The following is a 24,515-nucleotide window of genomic DNA, read 5'->3' as shown; positions in this document are numbered from 1 at the left end:
ACAACACAACACAATATCAGCTTTCATTCTTGAATTAAGCGTGTGCCCGAGAGAAAAAAGAAGGGCAAGTCACAACATGGAGAACATCCAAACCAGAAGGTAAAACACTGAATTCATCAGCCGTGTACACATGTAGTGATTAAATGCTCCATCACTACTGAAGACTGGTGGTTAATAACCAGCAGCTGTGGAAGCGATCAGATCAGGGTCAAGTGATGTTTGCAATCATTTCTGTGATTTGGGAGCGCTGACTTTTAACCATTGCAGAGGAAAGTTTGTACGAATTCACGGCTCATCTGAGTTTGTGTGCATCTGGTTTACGGCTGAGCGGACGTGGGTGACGTAAAGTGAGTGAAATGTAAAGAGGTATCTCAAAATAATGAGGAGTTTTCTTGAAATATTGACTTAGAATCTAAAAATAAAGACGGTTATGTCAAGATGGTACGACAAAATACTGAGGAGGTTCAGATGAGATACTACGCCATTATTTAAGGAAACTTTCAAGTTATTTTATGACACTTAACTCATTATTTTTAGATGCTAGGACAAAATAATGACAAACTATATTATCTAAGAAGAAAAGGCGTATTCAGTTGCAGTTTCTCAGGTTGTAAAATATCTTTATGCAGCTATAAAACTGGAGGAAACGATGTGATCAAATAAGATCATATCGTTTCTTTCGGTTTTATAGTTTTATTACATAAAGATTCAGACTTAAAAACTGCAAAACACTGTTTCTGTCTCATTTAAAATGTAGAAGCAGCTGCATCACCAATAAATATGAGATTTTTGTTCAGATATTATGATTTTTAATACATTTAAACAGAATTAATGTGCTGTGGGTGGTGATGATGTGACCTAATAAAACTTTATATTGTTATTGATTGTTCAGGTGATTAAATCTTTAACTTATTTCTATCAGATGTATTAAATGGTTGTCTGTGTGTCTGTTAGAGTGAAATCAGTGGAAATAAATCCAAGATATTTGTGATAAATCTGATCTTGTGACTTCTAAACACATTATATCATCAGAATGTTGTCGGCTGAATAGAACAAACAACCAGATGTTGATGAGCCACGACTCAGGCATGTAATCCCATCACCATCATCATCATCATCATCATCATCACTCTCATCATCACCCTCATCATCCTCTCCAGCATCCAACACTTTTAATCTCTTCAAAATAAAAGCCGTGGGCGGGGTTTTATCCTCCGAGCGCGCATCCGTGACGACCAATCAGAGCCTCCCTACAGAGACGCACCTGAGTAGCTGCCAGAGCTCGAGGCGGTGCCGGCTGTATAAAACCCCGGGACTCACGCGCTCCTCACCCAGCACCAGTCTGCCTCCAGTCGGACCTACACCTCCACGTTCCGCAGCCATGCACCTGAGCGCGTACGAGTCGTGGCACTCCCTGGTGGTCCTGTGCGTCCTGCTGAGGAGCTGCCAGGCCCTGAAGAACGACGCCACGGAGCTGCTGTTCTCGCACGTGAGCGCGCCGGTTCCGGAGGTCCAGAGCAACGTGACGCTGAACCGCGCGCGGAACGGCGGGAGAGGAGGCGCGAGCGGCGGGGCGCACGAGAGAGGCGGTGAGTGGAGAGGATGTACTGCTTTATTATTATTATTATTATTATTATTATTATTATTATAATGTAGGGAAAGAGGGAATAATGTCACAGCTGTGTTGTGCTGTGAGGGACAGTTATTAAGTGTTTTATTGTATTTTCTGCTGTTTTAAAACAAATAAATAGTCATTAAACTGTCGTAATGTTTGAACACTAACTTTAAATGGTTTGGTGATGGATGACTGTAGAATAATTGTACACTATCAGTAGTTTTTGTAGCCTGAGGAGCTTTAATATCAGACAAGAGAGGACAGAATGAACAGGCTCCTCCTTCAATATTTTCCAATTTTTTATTACTTTATTGAACTTCTTCACTTTGCTTCATTTAAGTGTGCATGCTCGATGGAGATCAGTGTCCGTTTTCGAACATTTGCATCTGTAATCTTTAATCAGGCACTCAATCCCATCATCATTAACACACACACACACCTGCACAAGCTAAAGATACTATTTGCAAATTGTTGTGTATCACAAACAATCCTGCAGCTGTAAATAAGTAATAAATGTAAAGTAATGATGTAAAGTAGCCGGAATGTTCTAAAAAGTGTCTCATGTGGTAACATCACTGTAGTAGATTCATCTGCTGATTGTTTTCAGTCCAGATCCCAAAGTGACATCTTCATATTGCTTCTTTTGTCTGATCAACAGTCCAAAACACAAACACTCTTCATTTACTGACGAAGAAAAGCAGCAAATCTTCGCATTTAGATCAACTTTATGTTAATTTTGTACTTTTATAATAACAGCTTCAAAGTCATGTTGATGGCTCAGTGTCCTGTAACAGGGTGGATGATGTCTCCGCCCTCCATCACTTGTTTCTGCTCTGTGTAACTTCATTGTTGTGACTTTGTTAGTTTTGTTTGTAGTTAACAGACCTGGAATTTGTATTTACTTCAGTGGAGTTGCACTCAGAAACTGTGGGAGGCGCCATTTTCTATATAATGTTGCTTTAACCAGTTGAAAAAAGCTTCAAACATGCTTTTTTTTTAAAAATAAACCAGGAGTCCTCTTAATTTATTCTCCTAAATAACAAATAAAAGCAGCAAACGCTCACATTTTAGAACCTGGAACCAGCTAAATGTTCATCAAACTAGTTGGCGATTGATCGTCTGTCGATGGTGATCTGTGGCAGCACTCAGTGTAACACACACCTGGCTGGCCGTCGTCCAGGCGGGGATGAGACGTGCCGTGTAGCCGCCCGTCTGAATGGAGGTGTTCTGCCGTAAACAGGAAGCCTCTGATTGTGGAAGTCTCTCAGCAGCTCGACCGTGACGGGAGGAGGGAGGGAGGGAGGGAGGGGGAGTAAGAGAGAGAAAGAGGGGAGAGCCTCGGTCCTGTTCATTCATCAAACTGACAGAGGCGTAGGGAGGGGGGTGTCGCTGAGGTGTGTGAATGGACCGGATCTCCGGTTACAGTGTTTGTTTGTAGCCTGCAGCAGAATCATGTGACCGTCGCAGCCGCTGCACAGACGTAATCCTCCTGATGAAAAAGACAGTTTTCATCTTCACGTGTCGTAATTATTCAACTTTTTTTTTCTGAAGCAGAAAGGTCAGGAAGCTTTTGTGCTCCTTCTCTGAGTTACCTGAGGCTACAAAGTGCCTCATAACTAGTGTAATGTACAGAGACATCATCACATGTTCACCTTTACATCAGGGTGAAATCATGACACTGAGTCACTGTGATGTGCAATTTTGTTGTCTCAGTCGGACTGAAAAGAACATTTTAATTCAAATCTCTCAGAGAACTCAATCTGACATCAGAGCTGCAGCAATTAGTCGATCAATCGATAAATAAAAACGTAATCCAAACCAGTTTTTACAACTCTATTAGCTGTGTTGGTCCATTCAACATCTCAAGTAAAAATATAAAATATGTTTGGTGTCTTTTGACTGTTTGGAAAACAAGATATTTGAGGAGTTTAACATTGAAACATTGACATTAACTTCTTCCTTGAACATTTTATTGACAAAATGACTAATTGATTAATGAGAAAATAATAATGCAGCAATTAATTGATGATCGATTAATCGGTTTGAGTAACATTTTGAGTGGATAAAAGGCAGATTCCAGCTTCTTAAATGTGAATTTTTACTTTTTTTTATTCCTTGATGACAGTAAACTGAATATCTTTAGGTTGTTGACAAAACAAGACATTTGCAGACGTCATGTTGGCTTTCAGAATCAGTCATTCATATTTTTCACCATTTTCTGCCCAAACAACTACGAGACGATAATCACTAGTTGCAGCCCAGAACTGTCAGACTCTTCTTCCTCATAACCTTCCTTGTCTCTTGCCACAGAACGAAGCCAAATCGGATGCAGAGAGCTGCGGTCCACCAAGTACATCTCCGATGGCCACTGCACCAGCATCAACCCCATCAAGGAGCTGGTGTGCACCGGCGAGTGTCTCCCGGCTCAGATGCTTCAAAACTGGATCGGCGGCGCCTACAGCAGGAAGCTCTGGGGTCGCCGAGGCAGCAACCAGGACTGGCGCTGCGTCACCGACAAGACACGCACCCAGCGCATCCAGCTGCAGTGCCAGGACGGCAGCACGAGAACGTACAAAATCACCGTGGTCACCTCCTGCAAGTGCAAGAGGTACTCCAGCAAGCACAACGAATCGGGCAACAAGTTCGAGGAGCCGGCGCTGACGCCGCCGCAGCTCCTGCACAAGCACAAGTCCAAGAGCAAGAGGAGGCTGGGGAAGAACCGGCTGAGCCAGAACTGGCACGAGACTGAACCCTGAGAGCCGGCAGGCACGCAGACTCTGAATCCACATGAACCTGCAGGAGTTTTGTCTCGGTGATTTTGGGACACGACGTCCAGAGCTGTGGATTATCTCTCAGTGTGACCGGGACTTGATTTATGTGAAGCTGGTTCCTCACTATGACGGAGACGTCCAAAGGGCATGCTGAGGACTTTTTCTCTCGACATTTGAACCCATGTGGTTTAAGACAATCTGAACAGTCTGCAGAGCTGCAGAGCTTCCTGGAGTCAACTCACTTTGTCCCCGATGTAGCCGTGTGCATGTGTTCCTATACTCATTTAATATGCAGATGGAGATCTGCAGGCAAACCCGACACCAGTAAACAAACATCTCCATAAATCCTGTAAATACTTGTACATTTATCAAATTCTTACCCGCCTGTTGAAGTACGGCCATGTGTATAAAATGTTACTACGTAAGATTTATGATGTATGATGTAATATATTTTCTGTGCCGACATATAATATGATGATACGTTTTTTGCTTGAGAGGCGTCAGCATGTGGGGGAAGTCTGGAAGAAGCTTTTCATCAATCTGTCTTGTTATAACTTTGTATGAAATAAATATTCACTTTTTATCACATGTATTGTTGTCAGTGGACACTTGAACATATTTGACACTACAGGTGACTCATGCAGAGCGACGTTTAAGGCATTAAAAGGCATTAATACTGAAATCAGGCCAGTACTGAAGTCCTGATGTGAGCTTAACTTGTGAAATGCACCTATATTTTATAACGGGTAGATAAATAGATGGAAGTTAGAATAAAATTGTCACATTTCTTCAAAATTAATGACTGTAAGAGTCATACAAATTAGGTTCTTTATGTTAAATAAGTCATATATGTGCATGTGAGGGATATTAGCATATTTTTCTAACATACTAATATGAAATGAGCACTTCCACATTTGTAAAACCACTTTAAAGTCATTTTGATATTATTTGGGTTGTAGCTCAAAACCTGATTGACTTCACAAAGGTGCACAAACTTATTTCTGTTGTGTGATCTGAACCTGGATCTGTGGTCCAGCTGCTGATGCTGCTCCAACACGTGTGTCAAGCACCAACTTGAATTTGACAGGAAATTACTTCAATTTTACCTTCAAAATTAAAGCTCAGTCTAAACTAAAACCAAGTAACTACATTGAAGTGAGCTAAAATGTAACTGAGTGTAAAATCCTGCGTCTTCCTTAAAAAAAAAGTGTCTCATTGTTTTTAAATTACATGTTTCAATCCATCAGTTCCACTTCTATTGATAATTTCAAGATAACCAGTTTTCTACTCTTGGATTACTAAATGGATTTTTGGCAGTCAGTGCATAGAAATATTACATTTTCCATTGTCAGCACAATACAGTCTGAGGAACTTACTTTATACTATACTTCTGTTTAGTTTGTGCTTTCCACCACAACTTACAATCTCCATCGGCCTGATCGATTACATTGTTTTTGTTTTTTTGTCCAATTTAAAGAACTTAGAAACTAAATTCTGTAGGCTTTATTTACTCCACTATATTGTTGTAGTGCAAATTAATAGTGCATGTTATAGGTACATCCCCTATCACCTGACATGACAAATATTCAGATTGTTTACTGATATCAGCCAATATTTATTGGTTGTTTGGGAAATTTACTTTTATCTTAAAAACTTTTTAAGTGACATATCTTCACAGTTTCTCTCCACTAATGATATGTATAAACTGTAGTGAAGGTTGAAGTTCCACACTATAAATCCAGAGCTCATTTTATGCACTTTGGTGAAAACCGACCTACAGTTGGGGCGCTTTTATTTTGAAAGCATTCACCGGAAGTCCGCCATTTTACTTATGGAACTTGACGCCGCTGTTTCCCAAACCTCCATCCACGTTGCCGCCGTGTCTCCACCCCGCCCACGAACTTGTAAATGGACAGATTTGGGAATGACCTGTCGTGACCTCCACCCACGAACTGATGGAGGTTAACAACACCGACATGCAGGGAGATCCCCGTGAGCCGGACAGGCCCGCTCATCCAGGGATTTTCCCAACCTGCGAGGCCGGGAAGAGCGAACGCAAGCCGGCAGTGCGCAGCGTGGACTTCCCGGTGTCTGTGGTTCTTCCTGCCGGCGGCACCGGAGAGAGAACCGGGCTGCAGACACCCAAACAGTTCTGCTCGTTTCTGGGTCGGCCGCTCATAAGCTACACTATCCAGGCTTTCGAGAGGTAGGAAGAGACTGAAATAAGATATTATTAAAGATGTCATAATCCCAGTTTGTGGACGTGTCCAGGTACGGTGACGTTACAGGTAGAGAGGAAACCAACGTCTCTGTGTCAGGACGTCACCTCCTCTGACGGCAGGTGTGTGTCTGTGCAGGCTGCTCATACAGTAAAGTTAATAAACTGTCCGAAACTACTTTAATATTGTTATTTTGGCACTCTTTCCTCTTTTTCAGGAGGAAATATTGAAGCTACCCCAGTGGCAGAAAGTAACTCAAGTTCATTTACCTTATTTTCTCTCTTCTTTTAAACTCATACTACATTACAATTCAAAGAGAAACCTTTTACAGGGACGCACAAAAATCCTACAAATCCTCCACTACATTAATCTAATACCTTTAATTAGTTACCACACTTGGTTCTTTGTACTTTCAAATTAAAGAGGCAGTTCACACCAAAATCAAAACTACATAATTTCCCTGTTACGTTTGGTTTTATTCGTCTATTTAGATTGTTTTGGTGTGAGTTACAGAGCTTTTGAGAAGTCAACTGTCTCCTGTAGATCGCATCACTGTGACATCACACAGTCACTTCCTGGTAGAAAACTGGCAGTTGATTATTGATTATTGTTTGTACGTGATGGCGCTGTGAGAAATCTGCAAACTTGTTTATTCCTGTGACTTTTTAGCCGTAACTGTAATATTGAAAGAAATGAAGTTAAACACGGTGGTTCGCCCTATCTGATGTATCTCAGACTACCATCTTTACTCAACCTGTCATATTCTTCAACACCCAAATTATGTCTGTAATCTATTATTAGTGAAAGTGTTGTTGTTAATGCGATATGAAAGAATCAACGTGCATTTTTCGATGAATTAGATGTGTAACTTTAGAATAACACAGTGAGAAAAGACAAACTGTATGTGAGATGATGTGTGATGCTGGGGAATTGTAAACAGACATTGTGATTCACTCTGTATAATCAAACTAAATGAACAGAAATGTAAATTTGAAAAATTCAACAGCAGTGTCTCTTTCTACCATAAACCACAGACCTCCTTGTGAGCATTTTCATGGAGGAACTATTTTCTTTCTACCAAACGGCACCATATCGTTAGTTAGCTAGTCTCTTGCTTCCTTCTGTGTGGAAATCTGTAAAGAAAATACAGAAACACAACAAATACAAACTTCAAGGACAGAAGAAGCGGATTGAGTCCAAGAGGAACTAAAATCCTGCGAAGAAAGCTCAACAGTTATTGTTAGATCCAAACTAATAATAATTATAGTATTTTATCATATTGTCAAGAATATCATTACCACAGTCATACACTCAAATATCTTATTATTTTAGTGCTGTATCGCCCACCCCCGACATTTCAAATGCAGCTGTTCTATCATCATGGTGTTGTTAAAGGTCTCGATACTTTCTTCCATCACTGGGTGACAGACAGCGATAACGACTTCAGATTTCAGGCCCCGAATCAGCGAGGAGAAGGTGGATGTTTACACGTTGTTGTGATCCCTGCCTGACCTCCGTTACGACAATAGAATAACAACCGGTGTTTATAATCCGATGCGTCTCCTCCCAGCTTGTTGTCAGTGTTTACGTGTTGTCAGGAAATGAGCGCAGCAACATCCTGGGTACCGGAGAGAAGGAGGAGAAGCTGCCTGTGTGGCCCCAGTCATTACCCAGAGGCTCCCAGCGGAGGAGGGTCAAAGGTCGTCCGTGCTGGATCCAAAATCCAAGCAATTATCTCCTCAATGCTGAAAAGATTAGTAGTTAAATCAACAAATATTCAGCAGCAGTTGGACAAATTTGTTGATGATTAGTTAAAGGGATAGTTCAACATTGTGGGAAATATTCTATTTTGCTGTCTTTTCGATTGTTAGACAGCTACAGTTAGCTCAGGTAAACTTGTATTTTTTTTTTAACTTTAACAGCTTTTTTATTGTATATGTTCTCCTTATCCTTTGAAATGTGAGAATTGTGTGCTTGTCTGTATCACATCTTCCGATACACTCAATTTAAAGGCGTAACTTTGGGCTGTGTGTTCTTTTTAACAAGCATTTTTCAGCATCCTAACATTTTAATAAGGAACAATAATCAATAGATTAGTTGTAGCCCAAATTTCCAAATGTAAGCGGCTGCTGCCGAGTGTTAAGTTCTGCTTATCTGACTTCTCATGTTACCAAGCAGAATTTGCTGAAAGGACGGTGTTTTCTTGCAGGGTGTCGTGGATCCAGTGCATTGTTGTGGTTGTTGCCAGAGAAAACGTGGACCTGATGACGGACATCGTCCAGCGCTTCCAGCACAGGAAGGTCCGAGTGGTGCCAGGCGGTTCGACTCGTCACAGGTCGATATGTAACGGAGTTCTGGCTCTGGGCGAGGGTGAAGCGGAGGAGGAGAGTCCCGCAGCAGACGGACCAAAGGTGGTCATCATCCACGATGCCGTCCGGCCGTTTGTGGAGGAGGAGTTTCTGTACAAGATAGCCGCGGCTGCCAAGGAACACGGGGTCAGTACGATTCCAGCTGTTTTAACTGAAACATCAGCTAGATCTTTTGCTAGCTGAAATCCCACCAACATCATTTGAACTTGTTTCTTTCTGTTATATTAGCTCCTTTGGTCAAGTGAGAACATTTGTACTCATTACATGAACGATGAAACCATTTATTAGTCAGCTGCATAGAAAATAAACTGGCAAAAATTAATCAGCAACTTTTCTGTCAATTGATCAGCAATTTGAATCATTTTCCAGGCAACATAGCTAAATATTCTCTTAAATATTAAATATTGAAAGTAAGGATTTGTTTGCAGTTGTTTTATGTCGGTCTGCAGATAACAACTATTTTCATTATTGATCAGTTGATTAATTGTCTGTGGTTGGTTAATTGACTAGTCTGTAAAAACAGTGAAAAATCTGGTTCCAGGTTGACGTTCTCAAATATCTAAATCTCCAAAATATTTAACGAACTATAACATAAAGTAGTAAATGTTCATATTTAAGAAACTGAAAACTGTGAATGTTGGAATTTATGCATGAAAAACGACTCACAAGATTTATTGATTATCAAAACAGCAACATAATTTTTCTGACGATCGACTTATCACTTAATGTATTAATGGACTAATGGACTTACCGTTGCAGCTGTAGGATTATATTAAACTTGAGGTTTTACACAAGACATTTAAAGTTGTCACCTTTGACTTTGGGAAACTGGGAAGCACAATTTATTTTCTATTTTTGATATTTTATAGAGCAAAAAAATGATCAATCGGGAAAATTTTTTGCAGATTAATCGCTAATGATATTAATCGATTCAGCCCGACATAAGACAATCCAGTTGGACTAATCGATAATAAAATTATCGTTAGTTGCAGTCCTCAAAGTTGTGCTCATTAGAAGCCGAGATTTCCCACTTGGTAAGTCATGATGGACTGTAGGGCCATTTGATATGACGGTTATTTGTTCAATTATTCGATGTCAGAAAAGGGTGAAAAATCTGATCAGCCCAAGATGAACATATGTCTTGTTTTGTCCACAACCCAACAATCATCAGTTTACTGTCATAAAGAAGTAACAGACCCAGAAAATATTCACATTAAACAAGCTGGAATCTGAGAATTATGACTTATCTTTCTTAGAAATTACGGATTTAACGGATTTATCGATCATCAAAATAGTTGTCCCATAATTTAAAACTTGACAGTGGATTAAATGCTTAATCGTTATAGTTCAAATGTGATGTTAAACTGTGCTTAGAGGATGTAAAAATGTGTCTTTGGCATTAAAATGAACCAGTCATCAGAAGCATTCTGTCAGAACTCGCTGCATCCATTAACGTGAATGCAAATAGTCATTCTCTCATGAGAAAACATTCAAAGTGCAGTACTGTAAATGTCCCAACGCAGGAAGTTATCATAAAGCTCTAACTGGAAACTATGACTTAAAGATGTGTGGCCTCGTTGGATTGTCAGTGTTTCCAGTAGCACATGAAGGCAGAATGTGTCCCTCCCCAAATAAAGGAAACAGCCCGAAAATGCCAGCAGCTCTTCGTTCTTGGACATCGTCACGAAGTTAATTAAATGTCGACTGTAGCTCATACTTCAGCTCTTCGAGTGAATTTAGCTGAAAACCAGAGAAGGTCAATTATAGCTCCGAGTGTAAACAAATCCATCACAGTTAGCTGCAGTGCCCAGGAATCAAACCTTTCACCTGGTGTGGGATAAAGCGACACGTCACTTCTGTTTGTGCGCCCTGTGGTTCGTTTTTCAGCGCGTGGTGTGAACATAAACAAACTACACATCGATATACGACAAAGTGCAGTTTTTCCAGCGGGGGGTTCGGAGCAAAAGAGACAAACAGTTCTTTTGAGTGCACCTGAAGCTCAGACCTTCACCTCTCCATCTTCTCACAAAGTGTTTATCAGAGTGGCAGGCCCATCGCTCTCAGTGTTGGGAGTTTATTTCACCGGTGGTAGATGGGGAAAACATTTTGGTCGGTTGCAGATCGGTCTTGTAATTATTCATGGCTGAGACTCTGAGAGGAGGCTCTGTTGAATGCATGTCACACAGGTTGTGTAAAAAGCACGAGCTCCTCTGACATGAGGCCAACGTTGATGATGTGTTTCTGAGTGTGTGTGTGTCTGTGTGAGGAACTTTCACAGCAGGCGGTCTGGTCCTCATTATCTAGCCAGTATCCACGCTCATGGCAGAACGCCCGTCACCGCTGAGGATCAGCAGATTGATTTTGATTTTAACAGCATGTGTAACACGCAGAACACATGTTTGCTTTCCTTTCATTTATTAGTTTCTCCTGCGCACGCTCGCCGACTGTCTGCTCCCGCAAACGGCCCACGATCATAGCTGCAGTGGGATGAAAATATTATCTCTTGAAATTTTGATTATTTTGAGTTTCCGAGGGAGGAGGTACGAGCAGTGCGTGCTGCAGATGTGCCGGTTGAGATGGATTTATTGTTACTGATGTGGCTGCTGACTCCAAGTCTGATCAGGGAAATATTCTCTTTTACAAATGTGGAGTTGTGGCTGAACAGCCACCGAGATAATTTGACAAAGAAAAAAATTATCTGGACTTTTTTGTCTACAACCCAAAGACATTCTGTTTACCGTCACAGAGGAGGAAAGACACCAGAAAACATTCACATCTAAGAAATTGGAATAAGAGAATTATGATTTTTCTTCTTAAAAATGACTAAAATTAATTATTTGATTGTTAAAATAGTTGCCAGTTAATGTAATAGTTGACATCTTATCCGTTAATCATTGCAAATTGAATTATAATCTTGATTTTCAGTCTTGATTTTATTAAAACAAAGTTATTCTGTCAATTTGATCATTCTAATTCATCAAGAGCAACTCTCAGATTTTCCACTAGATGTTTTTTTTTCTGTTCATCTCTCCGTAATCGTACATCTGTGCAGTTCTGAGCGTTTGCTCAAATTTATGCATCTTGAAATTCATTCAGTGCATGTTCATCACCTCATCTCGTGCTGCCTTGTGTGTCTGTTCACTGGTATTAAGATAATTCCCATGATTCCACGTCTTAATGTCGTCTCACAAAAATGAAAAATGAACGGCAGCATTCGTCACATTCAGAGTAGAAACTGGGGTTTGTGCCCGGTAAAGGTGTTCGGAAAATACTCGTACTTGTTCAGCCATTTGATTCCCGTCCTCTTACGAATATTACTGTCTAGACATTTTATTCTTATTTATATATCTACATATAATTCTGCCTGTAAACTATGATATATATCTTTTTGTGTGATCTGCTTTTTGCATTTACTTTGTAAAAAAAACTACTAAAATAACAGGTGTACATTGAAAAAAATGTTTTTGCACACTGTTTGCTCGAGGAGGAAAAGATAAGGACTTCTCTGCTGTCAGAGTTTGTTTACTTTATTTAAAAAAAAATAACTTTCACTCATTATTAAACTTGTCTAGGGGTATAGTAGCCGAGGTTAACTGGACTAAATCCTCTTTTTCTTTGTCTCCCAGGCAGCAGGAGCCATCCGACCTCTTGTTTCCACCGTGATAGCCACCACATCAGAAGGCTACCTGGATCACTCTCTAGAGCGAGCCAAGTACAGAGCCAGCGAGATGCCTCAGGGATTCACATATGATGTCATCTATCAAGCCTATCAGAGGGTAGAGTCTGTTCTTTGTTTACCTTCATTTACTGACTTAACAAACAAAACGGCGTTCCTCGGTTGTGAATGTTGGAACAGGGCTGTTAACAAATTAATTAATGGCAGATCCGTCTCTCCCTCGTTACAAAACATTTTTTAAAAGGGAGAAGCTTTGGGTTTTTTGTCTGAATGTTGTGTCAAAAGCTTGTTTTAAAGGAGACATATTATGCAAAACTCACTTTTTCGTTGCTTTAGTGTGTGTATTTGCATATCTGGAGTGCCTCCCCACCCCTTAAGAATGATTTTTGACCACTAAGTCAATGTTTTGTAAACGGACGCAGTCAGAAAATGTGTCTCTAAAGGAGCCAGTTGGATTTCACCCGCGCTGTTACGTAACAGAGCGGGTGATTTGAATACTCCCACCCTCATGCTGGATATCTCCTCCCACATTACGCCGGCTACCTGAACGATGATCCGCCATTTTCTCGCCTCACTCGTACGCGACAGCCTGACCGCTACCATGTACAACCCGAAAGCCAAGCACTCCTGCTATGTCATGAGATGCATGGATACTCATGTTTCCCGTCATCGCTTCCCTACCAAAGAGGATATCAGAGCGAAGTGGCTAAATTTTATTTTTCAGGGAAACGTCCCAGCTTCAGTGAGCAAAAGTGTTTTTGTCTGTGCCAGTCACTTCACGCCGGACTGTTTCAGCAACCAGGGTCAGTATAAAGCTGGACTGGCAACGAGATTGTTCCTAGAAGATGGATCCATACCCACTGTCCGTGTAAGTATTTAAAAAAAACAGTTTCGTTTGTGTTACTTTGGCCGTTTAGCACATGAGCTAACGCTAACCGTTGATGTAGATATGAGGCTGAACTAACGTTAAGTTGCAACGTTGGGCTTACTGGTCATATGATTCACTGTAATGTTAATAAGCAGTCTTTTAAAACATGGCACTGAATTGAGAAAATGAATTAGGATATTCATATATGATCGCTTCTAATCGGCCGGTGAACAACTGCTCGGCCGTGAACATGCTAGCTAGCTAGCTGGCTAGCATGTTCAAGGCCGAGCAGCTAGCTAGCTAGCTCACCGTCCGCGAACAACTTCTCCGACGTGAATACGCATGGGAGACCGTCTCCTCCACATGCTCACGGCCGAGCAGACGGTATGAAATGGTCTCAGTTGTTCACGGACGGTGGGCTGCGTTAATTTATTATCATGTTGTACTAAAGGAGGCTAAAGACTTCCTTTGTGTTAGTATTCATGTAACTACGTGTGTAGTGTTAGCTGCTGGCATGAGAGACCCGATCTGAGAGTACCAAAACGTTATCTGCAGTAAAGCAATCACTACTTAGTTTTGGAGTCGGATACAGGGGTTCCCTGCCTGCTGTGCTACGATTAACGTTAGTTATATGCAGACACGGACACACAAAAGTTGCTTCGCAAATGTGTACGTTTTTGCTCACTTACTAAAATCTAATGTGAAATGAGGGATGTGCATGGGTTTGCTCGGATTGTGATTTGCCAGATTCTTCCTCATCAAATTGATTTTTTAATCATCATCAGAGGACATTTGAGTCCTGCATTTTTCTAAATACAGCTATTTATTTGAAAATAAATCACCATTTTCTGAATATTTTTTGCAATGTGTACAATGTGCTCGCATTCTTATTTAGCATTGTATTATTTTTCCTCCCAAGACTATACCTGGCAGCCCTGCACTTCAATGAAAATACAGACCGTCCACAGGCAACAACCTCAGCTGGTGAGCCACTGTTCAGGCTTCATTTCCAAAGTGGAAGAAAGGAGGAGAATACACAGCAAAGCCAGTGAAGGAGCAACCAACCTTTCGTAAGTTTTAAACCTTTTTATTGAAATCACACAGAAAAATGAAACAGACATTAAAAAATACTTGTAAAATAAATAAAATATGATTAACCAGTGTCTATGGCTTTTTCTAGTTTTGTTTTTAATAAATATACGATAAAACACGATAAAGTACGCACAATATTTCACTTTTTCTAATTGCAGACTAGGTGGATGACATCTTGGACCTGGTGTTTGAGAAGGTTTTTCAGGACCCTGGTTCATACGCAGATGAGGTTTTGAAGATCTCCATTCCTGAGGTGCTCTCTGCGCAGTTAGAAACGCTGGACAAGAAGGAGGTGATGGACCACTATGTGACAAGGTTCAGTCAAGGGCCGGTCTGAACCCCACGTAGATGCCTCGAGTGCCGGGGAACTCCATCCGTATACGCAGCACCACACAGCTGGGCAGTGCCACAAACTCTTCAGCCCAGAAAGCCCCAACACCAGCTCTCAAAGCTCCTATATGCCAAGTATCTGTAACGGCTGAACAGAGTGGATATATTTAGTTATACATTTATATTTAGACATAGTTTTTGATTTACCTTATTTTTTTGTAAATATTTATATTACCTACTGTTTAACAACAGGCAATAAAAACTACTTGTACATTCAGTAACTTTTTGAATAGTTGTGTGTTGTTTGCTGTACTTGTATTTATAAAATTATATAAGCTGTTTTCTGTACTTTCAGTGTTTGACATGTAGACATAAGAATTATGATCATCAAGAGACAGGTTCGTAGGAGTGGGATGAGTATCCAAAAGTACAAAACATAAATTCCTGCACAATATCTAATTTGTATTTCCACCATTTATGAGCAGCAAGATTGTCATAGACCTAGGTGTAGATGTTGCTAATAAACTGTGTTCTTGCAAATTGATTTTTTTGCAGAAATGTATCTTTCCTAGTGTTTGATATGTAACATTTTAACAATTGTCAAACTGCCTTTCAAAAAGAAAAATAAGCAATGTAACAAAGTGGAAAATTGAATTTATTTCATTACTCATATTTTTATTACAATAACAGAATTTATACCGTATATTACCAAATAATAGCCGGGTCTCAATTAAACGCCTGTCCAAAACAAAGGCCTGGTCTGTTAAGTGGTTGGAACAAACAAATAAACGCCCGGCTATTATTTGATATTTTACGGTATGCAAAAAAAAAAAAACACTTACTGTTCTATTCCCCTCAGACGTAAAGGCTCTGTAGATATTTAGTGCATTCTGAAGTTAGAATGCACACTGGTACGAGGCCAGGGTGGTCTGCCATGCAGGAAGGTGAGTTTTGAAGCTGATTTAGTCTTCTTATAACCTGTAAATGTGAAAGGTTAAGTGACGTTTGATGACTGATAATATGACTGAATAGTTACATTTTCATTCAACAAGCAGACATTCTCAGGCGCTGTATGCATTGTTATGCATCTAAACATAGGTACACACCTAAACCAGAGGGGAAAAAGGGAACATATCAGTTTAACGGTTTTTTTTATTTGAATATGTTTTTAGCAATAACGACTGGTCAGCATGTGCAACGATGTAACGTTATTAATTGGAATTAGTGCATTATGTTGAAACGCAGTACAAACGGATAAACAGACATTACTATGGGGGATACGGAGCTGGCAGACAGTCGCCCCAGCCCGCACACACGTGAAAAGTGTATGGCTGTGAGTTAGATGTCGGACAAAATAATGACGTAACAGTTAACATTATTATGGCGTAGCTGAGAATAAAAGTGCTACATTCCCACTCGTAGCTGCCGAAAAAACATTGCGGACTTGTGAAATTTACTCGTGTAACGGGAATAGCATGCTACTTATGTTTACTCAACACATCTAGATTTTTATAAGCAGTGAGTTACACATAGAGCGGTCAGCGGTCGACCGTATTTAGTCAGCGACCGTATTTACCGACGTACAAACATACACATTTTTAAGAAAAAAGTAAAATAAAGATCATAACTCACCATTCAGAAACGTCTTGTTGCAGTCTACATTGAGCAACTTATTCGCTAGCTCCTTCTTGTTCAGGGTCTGACTCTGGTTCAAACATTTAAGGTTGGACAGCAAAGTTTCCTCCTGCAGCCATGTTTCTCCCAGGGTTCACGCTCAGTTGTTGTCATGGTAGCATGAGCGTGCCGGCGTCGTCACACCTCCCGGAAGAAGTGGGTGGATTACCTGTGTCTCATTTGCATTTAAAGAGACAGGCACTCAAAACCGACTGTTCTGAACAGGGCTGTTTTGGCAGGGTTATTGAACAGTTATGAACTGCTATTGTGCTTCATCCTTATGGTATTTTGACCAAAGCATGTCACAGACATTTCATTAGGACACCAGGGAACTAGATTAACTTGTAGAAATAGGGTATAATATGACTCCTTTAAAACATCTTAAAAATATTCTGAATTAGACACATTGGTTCTTCCGGAGCTGATACCGGAAGTTGCTTGTGATACTTCTTTCTGATCTCTGATTTCTGATCGCCACAAACAACGGTCACTTTTTAATATCTTTTACTCATTGCTCCTTTCTCTTTCAAACTCAGCGCTGACTGAACGAAACAGATTAAAACATATCAACAAGCCAGCGACCGTAACCTCAACACACGTCAGAGCATCGCGCCTGAAAATGAGAGTAAATCAGCATGTTCACCTGCAATTTGTGTTCACATCACAGCTGAGCCCGAGGCAATAAATACATGTGACTACTGCCTTGAGTAAATCCCCAATATACATTCACATTGCACACAAAAGCCAGATGTGAGTGGGTTTAAATGGGTTTTTTGGCCGGTGTAAAGAGAGTGTAAGAGGTCATTTTGTCAGTGTCAGTGAGAAGTAACACAGTTTGAAAAGTTCCACTGTAGCTTGTCCCTCCTCTGGTGGTCATTCTCTCGTAATAACGTATTGATTAGTCTTTGTCCAGTTTCCACACATGCAGTTAATCACAAACACAATCTGTTTGCACATTTGCACATGACAGATGTTGTTCTTTAGGCGAGATCTCTCTCTGTTTCTCATCAATTCTCAGATAAGGATTGGCACTTTATTTACTGATGGAAATTAAGTTTGAAAGTTAAATATCAACAAAACTAAAAAGTAAGAAAATTAGAAATTAACGTGACAGAAACAACAAACTAACAAGGGGGACAAATGAGAAGGTAGCGAAACTGAAACTTTATCTTCACTAATCTTATAGCAGATACTTAATTGCTTCATCCGTTATGGAGTTACACTCACCATATATTCTTCTTTTTTTTATACATTCATTGGAAAAGTGTTGTTCCTTTTAAAATGCCACTAATCACCAGATCATTCTGAGTTACTGAAAAAGTCAAGCAGCAATCCTGGATTCACCCAAAGCGCGTGAGACTAAAAGTGAGTGTGTAAAACAACTCATTATATCTCAGGATCCTGCAGGCGTGTGCTGCTCACTCCTGGTGTCAAATAATTGCATAAAAAAAAAAAAAAAAGAATCTCTCAAATCTTTTGACAGATTGAGATTTATGCTCGAAAAATTACAGCACTTAGATGACGGCGGCCTTTATGATTCTCATACATCACATCGGGCCTTCACAGCTCTTCATTGTTCCGCTGATGTGCCAGAACCTGCAGGCTTTCACTCTGAAGAGCTGGTGGCGTGGGGCGCTATCGTTTTCACCCGGGCTCGGCTGCGTCTGGGAAAGAAATGACACATTAATAATATTTTCAGCCACACTGCAGCAGATTAGTCTGTGGAACAAAACTGAACAAAGGCGCAGTTGGAAAAACGGGTGAAAAAGCGCTGAAATTACATGGCACATTTAGGTGGATTTGGATTAATAGTCTGAGCAGTTGAGTGCGTTTTAATATGTCTACCTGAAAAATGGAAAGAATTCATCCGCTGACGTCAGCCGTAAATGTGTTGATTCTTCCCTTAAAGCGAAGACTTGGCAGGCTTATCCGAGGCAACTTAATGCGAAACCTGAGCCGCAGAAGTTGACCTTATTTATTTTTCAGACACTTTTAGTTTGCTATTTCAACCTTGACTCCGTTAGACGGTTCTTCCGATCCGCCACGTCTTTTTCGAAGGACGCAGCAAAACTTTGAGCTAAGAGCTGAAGTATGCCTCCAATTGGAGCCCCGTATGTGTGCAGTTATTTTTATTCCTGGCACATATGGATCTTCGGATTGCTCTGAGAGCTCTGTTGGCTTTGCCGTCGGCCTTTTCAGCAAATGAGCTCACATTTGTGCCGCAAAGTCAAACCAGTCGAGTTGCAAAAATCGAGTCGGACTGGGGAGGTCGCTGGAGAAAATAAGAGGTTTGGGGTCGTTGGAGAGTGTGTCGTTTTTTTTCTAAACCAACGTCAACCTTTCAAAAGATAAGGGGAAGTGTCAGGTTAGGACTGTAGGACATGCTCATGAAAAATCTATGAGAGCTGCACAGTTGTATCTTGACATCCATTGAGAGGAGAAGAACTTAAGGCTGAAAAGACAAAAGGGGGAGACACTTTATCCAGTCCCCAAGTGAAAGCTTTTGTACGGGGAGAAAATGCTAAAGGTTAAATTACCTCAAGACCGAAAGCGTATTTCTGCTGTAATTTCTCTCTCTTCTGTTCCAGGGTCTCCGGAATAAAAGACCCCTCTCTTTTATAGCTTGATAAAATATTACCTAGGTGTTATCTCAGGTAGCACGGATTGGTCTTTGTCGTGTCTGTGGTCTTTTAAACCAAATGAGCTCATCGCCTCGATCCAAACTTCCGTGTGATCTACACAAACGGAGCTTTCCCAGCAGAATGTTACTCGGTACAATAAAGTATATGATCATTATTCCAGGAAGAGTAATGACAGTCGGCAACAAAGACATAAACACACACACAAGAACTCTTTTAGACACCTTGGTTTAAAGTATCTGTGATTAATAGTTGCATATTCACAAAGGCTCAACTGACTATGTGTAAAGTACAACAGAGTAGTTCCCCTCAGCTCCATGGAGCTTTTTAGCATCCGTCACTTCATCGTCTTGGTTTTCGGGTCCTGTACTGTTTTAGTTATATCTCTCTCATAAGCGTTCTTTCCAGGAGCGGCAAGCAGGTTTTTTTCTGCAAATTGTTCTCGTTAAAAAAAAATCTGCAAACGTCCTGAAAAACAGCAGACAGACAAAGTTAGCAACTAGCTGGTGGACAAAGTGGAGCATTTGGCAGCTAAAGGGCTCCTCCTTTCTGAGAGGCTGGTGGAGAAACTGAGCTTAAAGAGAATGAATACTGGACTCTCACTAATGAGAAAGCCTGACACAAGAGTACAAATGAATCCTCATGTTTCTCAATATTAGATGGATGTTAATTTGCCAACATGTTCATGTTTTTGTGCTGCCTGCAATCGGCCAAAAAGAATTCTTAACCTCAATTCAGGTCTAGTTGTCTTCTTTACTAACTGAATAACTAACTGAATCTGTCTGTTCACTTGGCTCTGCATTTCTTTTGTTGAATCCATTTGAGCATTTCTCCCAGCAGAGCTTTGTCCTGCACAGAAACATTTTCTTATTTATTCCCTTTGTATTTATTTCTTCCTTTCGAGCGTGACATCCTGCTAATTCTGACAGACCTGCTTCTGACCCATTTCGTAACATTTTCAGTCCAAGTCACGCATGTTTTTGTGTACAACACATTTTTTAAAGCAGTTTTCAGTCTATAAAAACATCACAATTGCATGTGTAGCGCTTCCTTCCAATGAAATATACTGGAACCACATGTTTACCTACTAATGAGCCTTGGATCTGTTTTTTGACAAACCATGGAAAATGGAGTACTGGAACAAACAATGTCTGATCTCTGCTGTTGAAAAGGGGCAGTTATGTAAAAGTTGCTAGTTTCTGTTTAAGCATTTATTATAAAAAAAATGTTAAAGAGAATGTTGAAGTTTTGTTGGTCTTCCAAAACAAACAGATTCCAGTGGAATATAATGAGACGACAGGAATCTGAACTACATCAATTTGTACTCAATAAGATGATGTTTTTAAATGAAGCAAACATAAAGCAACTGTGTAACCTCGCATACGCAAGAACCATTTGTGTAGCACTGACTGTTACACACCAAAACACCACGTCTTACAGAACAGTGTGGGAAAATGTCTTCAGAGCTGATGAAACAAATGTTCTTAATACAGATAGATAAGAGTGTTACGGGGCCAACAGTCCATCAGCCAAAGAAAACAAATTCCTCTGAAGTGTCTGTTGAAAAATGTGGTGACGGCAGCATCGTGTTATGAGCCTGTTTTTCTTCTGTTGAAACGTCCAGGCTGCAAACCGAACAAGAATTTCATCTCTCAAGGATGCGACCATATGTTGCACAGAACCAAATTATCTTTGGAATGCCTGGACAGAAGAAGAGCCTCCTCGAACAAGTGCCAGATCAGACACTGTTTTTTTTTTTTTTTTTTTCCCCTGAATACTAAAAATGTACCACTTTTACATATCACATTTTAAAACCTCAATTGCAGACAGATGTGAAATTCACTATATGCATTCATGGTCGTCAGAGGATGAACCCTCTCTGTTGCGGACACACCATGATCATCCTCAGATCAAAATATATCTCATAGTCGACTGATTGAAATGTTAGAAGCACATTCAAAGAAGAGAAAAGGACGTTAATTGTAAACTAAAACTCCAGCTTTCTCGTACTGTCTCTAAACATTCAACTTCAGTTTTATTCTTGATTCCTCATTACCAGAAAGACAGGAATTTTAGCCATGCAGGTGGTGATATCGTAGTTGGAGGTTTGGGTTTTTGAAGGGGTGTCATAGTGATGTAACTGAAGAATATACCATGAATGAGTGAAATAGTCGGCTAGCTCACAGTCTATTTTTGCGCTTGCAGTAACAAGATTTTATTTGCCAAATGGACAATTTACCTGCATTTGCAGCTTGGTGGCTGTTTATTTCAGACTTAATTTTTGTGTGGCTGGTGGTGACTTTTAAATCATAATGTCAAGATGGTTATGGGATCAGAGACCAATGACTGTTGGCATAGTCAGTATCAACATTCATGGTGCTCAGAGGATGAATCCTACCGACTTTGGCATCCACTGACTTTTCCTTTAGAGCCACTGTGAGGTTGACATGTGTAGATTTTGAGTGAAATGTCTCAGCAACTTTTGGATGGATTGTCATGACATTTGGTACAGACATTCATGGTCCCTTCAGGATGAATTGTGACAACTTTTGCGATCTTCTTACTTTTCCTCTGGTGCCATCACAGCTGTACTTTGGGATTATTGCTCATTCACAAACGTTAGCATGGCAAATGATAAACCTGCTGTTAGCATTGTCATTGCGAGCATAGTAGCATGCAGATGTAAGCATTTAGCTCAAAGCCCAGAAGCTGTGTTTCAATCCAATATAATGCAAATTGTAAACAAATTTCAAGTAAATCTGCAACTGAAAATCCAAGCAAATGCTTGTTTCCATCCATGCTTTTATCCATGTAGCAGTGAGCAGAAAGTGGCGCCAGTTCTCGAAAAAACCCATTAAACCGTAAAGTGCTAGTCGAACTTCAGACGATGAAAAACAATAGAAAGCACCCGGTAATCGCTCTTTTTTGAAAAAGGCAAAAACCACCTCAAGCTAAAGTGAAAACCTTTTTGCATAAATTAAATTTCATTAACATTTCCAAGATACTTCAAAATATCTATAAAACTTTGCAGTTCCAGGTGGAGCCTCACAGAGATGTAAGCAAGAAAATAGACTGTTAATCTTGTTCATATTTAAGTCAATTTGACCTTTAAACCATTTAAAAATGAAGGTTATGTGATGGACAAAATGTATTCTTAAATACATAGTATGTTATGCATTAATACTTAATATAATTGAAGGTACGTACGTGAATGTAACGGAACATCCAGTTGATGCGGTTCCAACACCGAGTGGAACCCCACAGTGCACCACAGTCCCACTGACTGTTGTCAACACTTCAGCCTCTTCTCCCTGTTGTGTCCCCTCTGCAGTGCACTGAGTCAGACTTTGAGTTTGGCACCGAGTGTCTTCATCTGGCTCTGCAGTACTGTGGCACCAACGCCAAGCTCATCCAGGGTCCGCCAACACTGTGGAAGGTGAGCTCGCCAGGGGCCCGCTTCGGGTTGGGGATTTGTGGATTTGGTGACATATTGCCGAGCGCCGCTGTATGCCCTCTTTTTACTTTTATCATATGGGCACAAAGAAAACTCATGAATTGGAACTGAGGGGTGCTGGCAAGAGGGGAGACAGTTATATATTGGATGTGACGTTCAAGATTAGCATGTAAAAATTAGTTTAATTGTGAATGTTCTGTGTTTAACGTTCTATCAGATTATATAACTTCTTGCCTTAAACATTTAGTGTACCCAATTTACAGAAAGACATCTTTTTTTTGTTAGAACTGAATGTTATCTATCCATGAAGATAGTTTTGGTTTCATGTGCTGAGGTTTGGAGTTTTCTGTGTCCAACTCAATATAATAGACGTGGACAGAATTGTGTTTGTTGTGTTCAAAGCCTTAGACGAGGACATTTTCACAATATTTGAAGACCAACTTGTCGTTTCAGAGACATTGCCCTGGTTACTCTGAACAACTCTAAAATAACATTTAGCTTGCGATGGATTTAAAGCCTACGTTTTTTTTTCCCCTTCCTTTTCATCAAACTGATTCCAGTAACTATGGAGCCTAAACATCTGAATCAGGAGCTAAACATCACCCTTGTGCTCTCCTCTTTGAGTTTACCGCTGCAAGGATTGATCAATTAATAGATTTGTTGATCAAAAGAAAAGCAGTCACAAATGCTTTGATATACGATTAATCATTTCACTCATTTATGAAGCAAAGCTGTCAAAAATCTGCTGCTTCTCTTTGTCTTTATGATAGTAAATGAAAAGTCTTTGGGTTTGGACTGTCGGTGTAACAAAACAATCGATTTGAAGACTTTACTCTGGGCTCTGAGAAATTGTGAAGAGCATTTTTCACAATGTTTTGACATTTTATAGACTAAACAACTAAACTAATCTTGAAAATAACCAGCAGATTTATCTATCACAACTGTAGTTGTTACTTGTGGTCCTAGCTGCGTCCTCAGCTAAGATAGTTTCTGGTCTGGTGGACACTTTTGTCCCCCAGACTATGGACTTGTTTAGACCCTACCTGTGGTCATAACTTCAGGTTTTGCAGGAAAATCGTGCTACTACATTATTTCATTTGAATATTTCTAGAGGCTTGACGAGGCAAAACTATAATGGTCTCAAAAAAGCAAAGATTATAGAAAACCAGCTGCTCTTTAGATAAAAAGTTATTTTGGGGGGAACTGATCCTTTAATTTATTTTGCCTTCAGGTAACCTACAAAAGAGATCTGGCTGCTGCGGAATCCATTATCAAAGGTGAGTCACCTTCTCCATACATTATTTCCTGTATGTACTGTGTATGATATATCATTTACACACATAAAAGGTCCATGCAGACGTGTAGACAGGAAATTCTTCTGCAGGTTAAATGTTCAGTATGAGAATGTACCGTCTCATTTTGTTGTTGTCAGATTTGAAGAGAATGAACCAAATTGGCTCCTCACTGTCGTCAGAGGGAGACATTCTTTGTAGCATTGTTCAGTTTGGTTGGAACAGGGCGGCTTAAGAAGTCTGAATACTACGGAGAGCAAGTCAGGACAAGGGAGACTATCACAATCAGAGACATGGGAATAAACACAGCCCTATATTTCACCCCACCAGCACCTGGACCAACAATTACCTGTTTGATGGTGACATAAGGTGCACAGTGATTATTCCCAGAGCCTCTGATGTGAATGAATTCATTGTGTGTTTTTTTCTTTTTTTTTACAGCGGACGTGGAAGAATGTTCTCACATCTGTCAGTACGACAAACTGTCAAGTGTGTCAGTTTGTGTGTGTTTGTGTT

At 40.3% G+C, this 24,515-nt stretch overlaps 2 protein-coding genes and 2 long non-coding RNA genes across 5 annotated transcripts in view; 3 read left to right on the top strand and 1 right to left on the bottom strand.

Moving 5' to 3' along the window:
• The first annotated feature begins 1,203 nt into the window (after positions 1-1,203).
• On the top strand, positions 1,204-4,976 carry sostdc1a (sclerostin domain containing 1a). Its single transcript, XM_030392683.1, has 2 exons — positions 1,204-1,589; positions 3,926-4,976. Exons 1-2 carry the CDS (start codon positions 1,382-1,384, stop codon positions 4,369-4,371), a joined length of 654 nt encoding a protein of 217 aa, XP_030248543.1. The 5' UTR covers positions 1,204-1,381; the 3' UTR covers positions 4,372-4,976.
• Positions 4,977-6,191: 1,215 nt separating this feature from the next.
• The window catches only part of crppa (CDP-L-ribitol pyrophosphorylase A), a 56,549-nt gene continuing 38,225 nt past the window's right edge, over positions 6,192-24,515 (top strand). The window contains exons 1-5 of the mRNA XM_030394887.1: positions 6,192-6,592; positions 8,815-9,100; positions 12,601-12,750; positions 22,585-22,689; positions 23,939-23,984. Of these exons, the coding sequence (XP_030250747.1) occupies positions 6,342-6,592; positions 8,815-9,100; positions 12,601-12,750; positions 22,585-22,689; positions 23,939-23,984 (838 nt within the window). The 5' untranslated portion in view covers positions 6,192-6,341. The remainder of the gene's footprint in view (positions 6,593-8,814; positions 9,101-12,600; positions 12,751-22,584; positions 22,690-23,938; positions 23,985-24,515) is intronic.
• Positions 12,946-15,484, top strand: LOC115567941 (uncharacterized). 2 transcript variants are annotated; one of them, XR_003981303.1, is made up of 3 exons: positions 12,946-13,518; positions 14,438-14,588; positions 14,774-15,484. It is a non-coding gene; the product is annotated as an uncharacterized LOC115567941 (long non-coding RNA). The 2 variants fall into 2 exon arrangements; XR_003981302.1 differs by having other exon boundaries at positions 14,769-15,484.
• On the bottom strand, positions 14,590-16,947 carry LOC115567942 (uncharacterized). The gene is made up of 3 exons (XR_003981304.1): positions 16,573-16,947; positions 15,783-15,918; positions 14,590-15,088 (listed from the first exon to the last, which is right to left on the bottom strand). It is a non-coding gene; the product is annotated as an uncharacterized LOC115567942 (long non-coding RNA).

Source organism: Sparus aurata, chromosome 17 (assembly GCF_900880675.1).
Source record: "Sparus aurata chromosome 17, fSpaAur1.1, whole genome shotgun sequence".
Classification (NCBI taxonomy): domain Eukaryota; kingdom Metazoa; phylum Chordata; class Actinopteri; order Spariformes; family Sparidae; genus Sparus; species Sparus aurata.
Note: the sequence above shows the minus strand (reverse complement) of the source record. Positions and strands in the feature narration are given on the sequence as shown.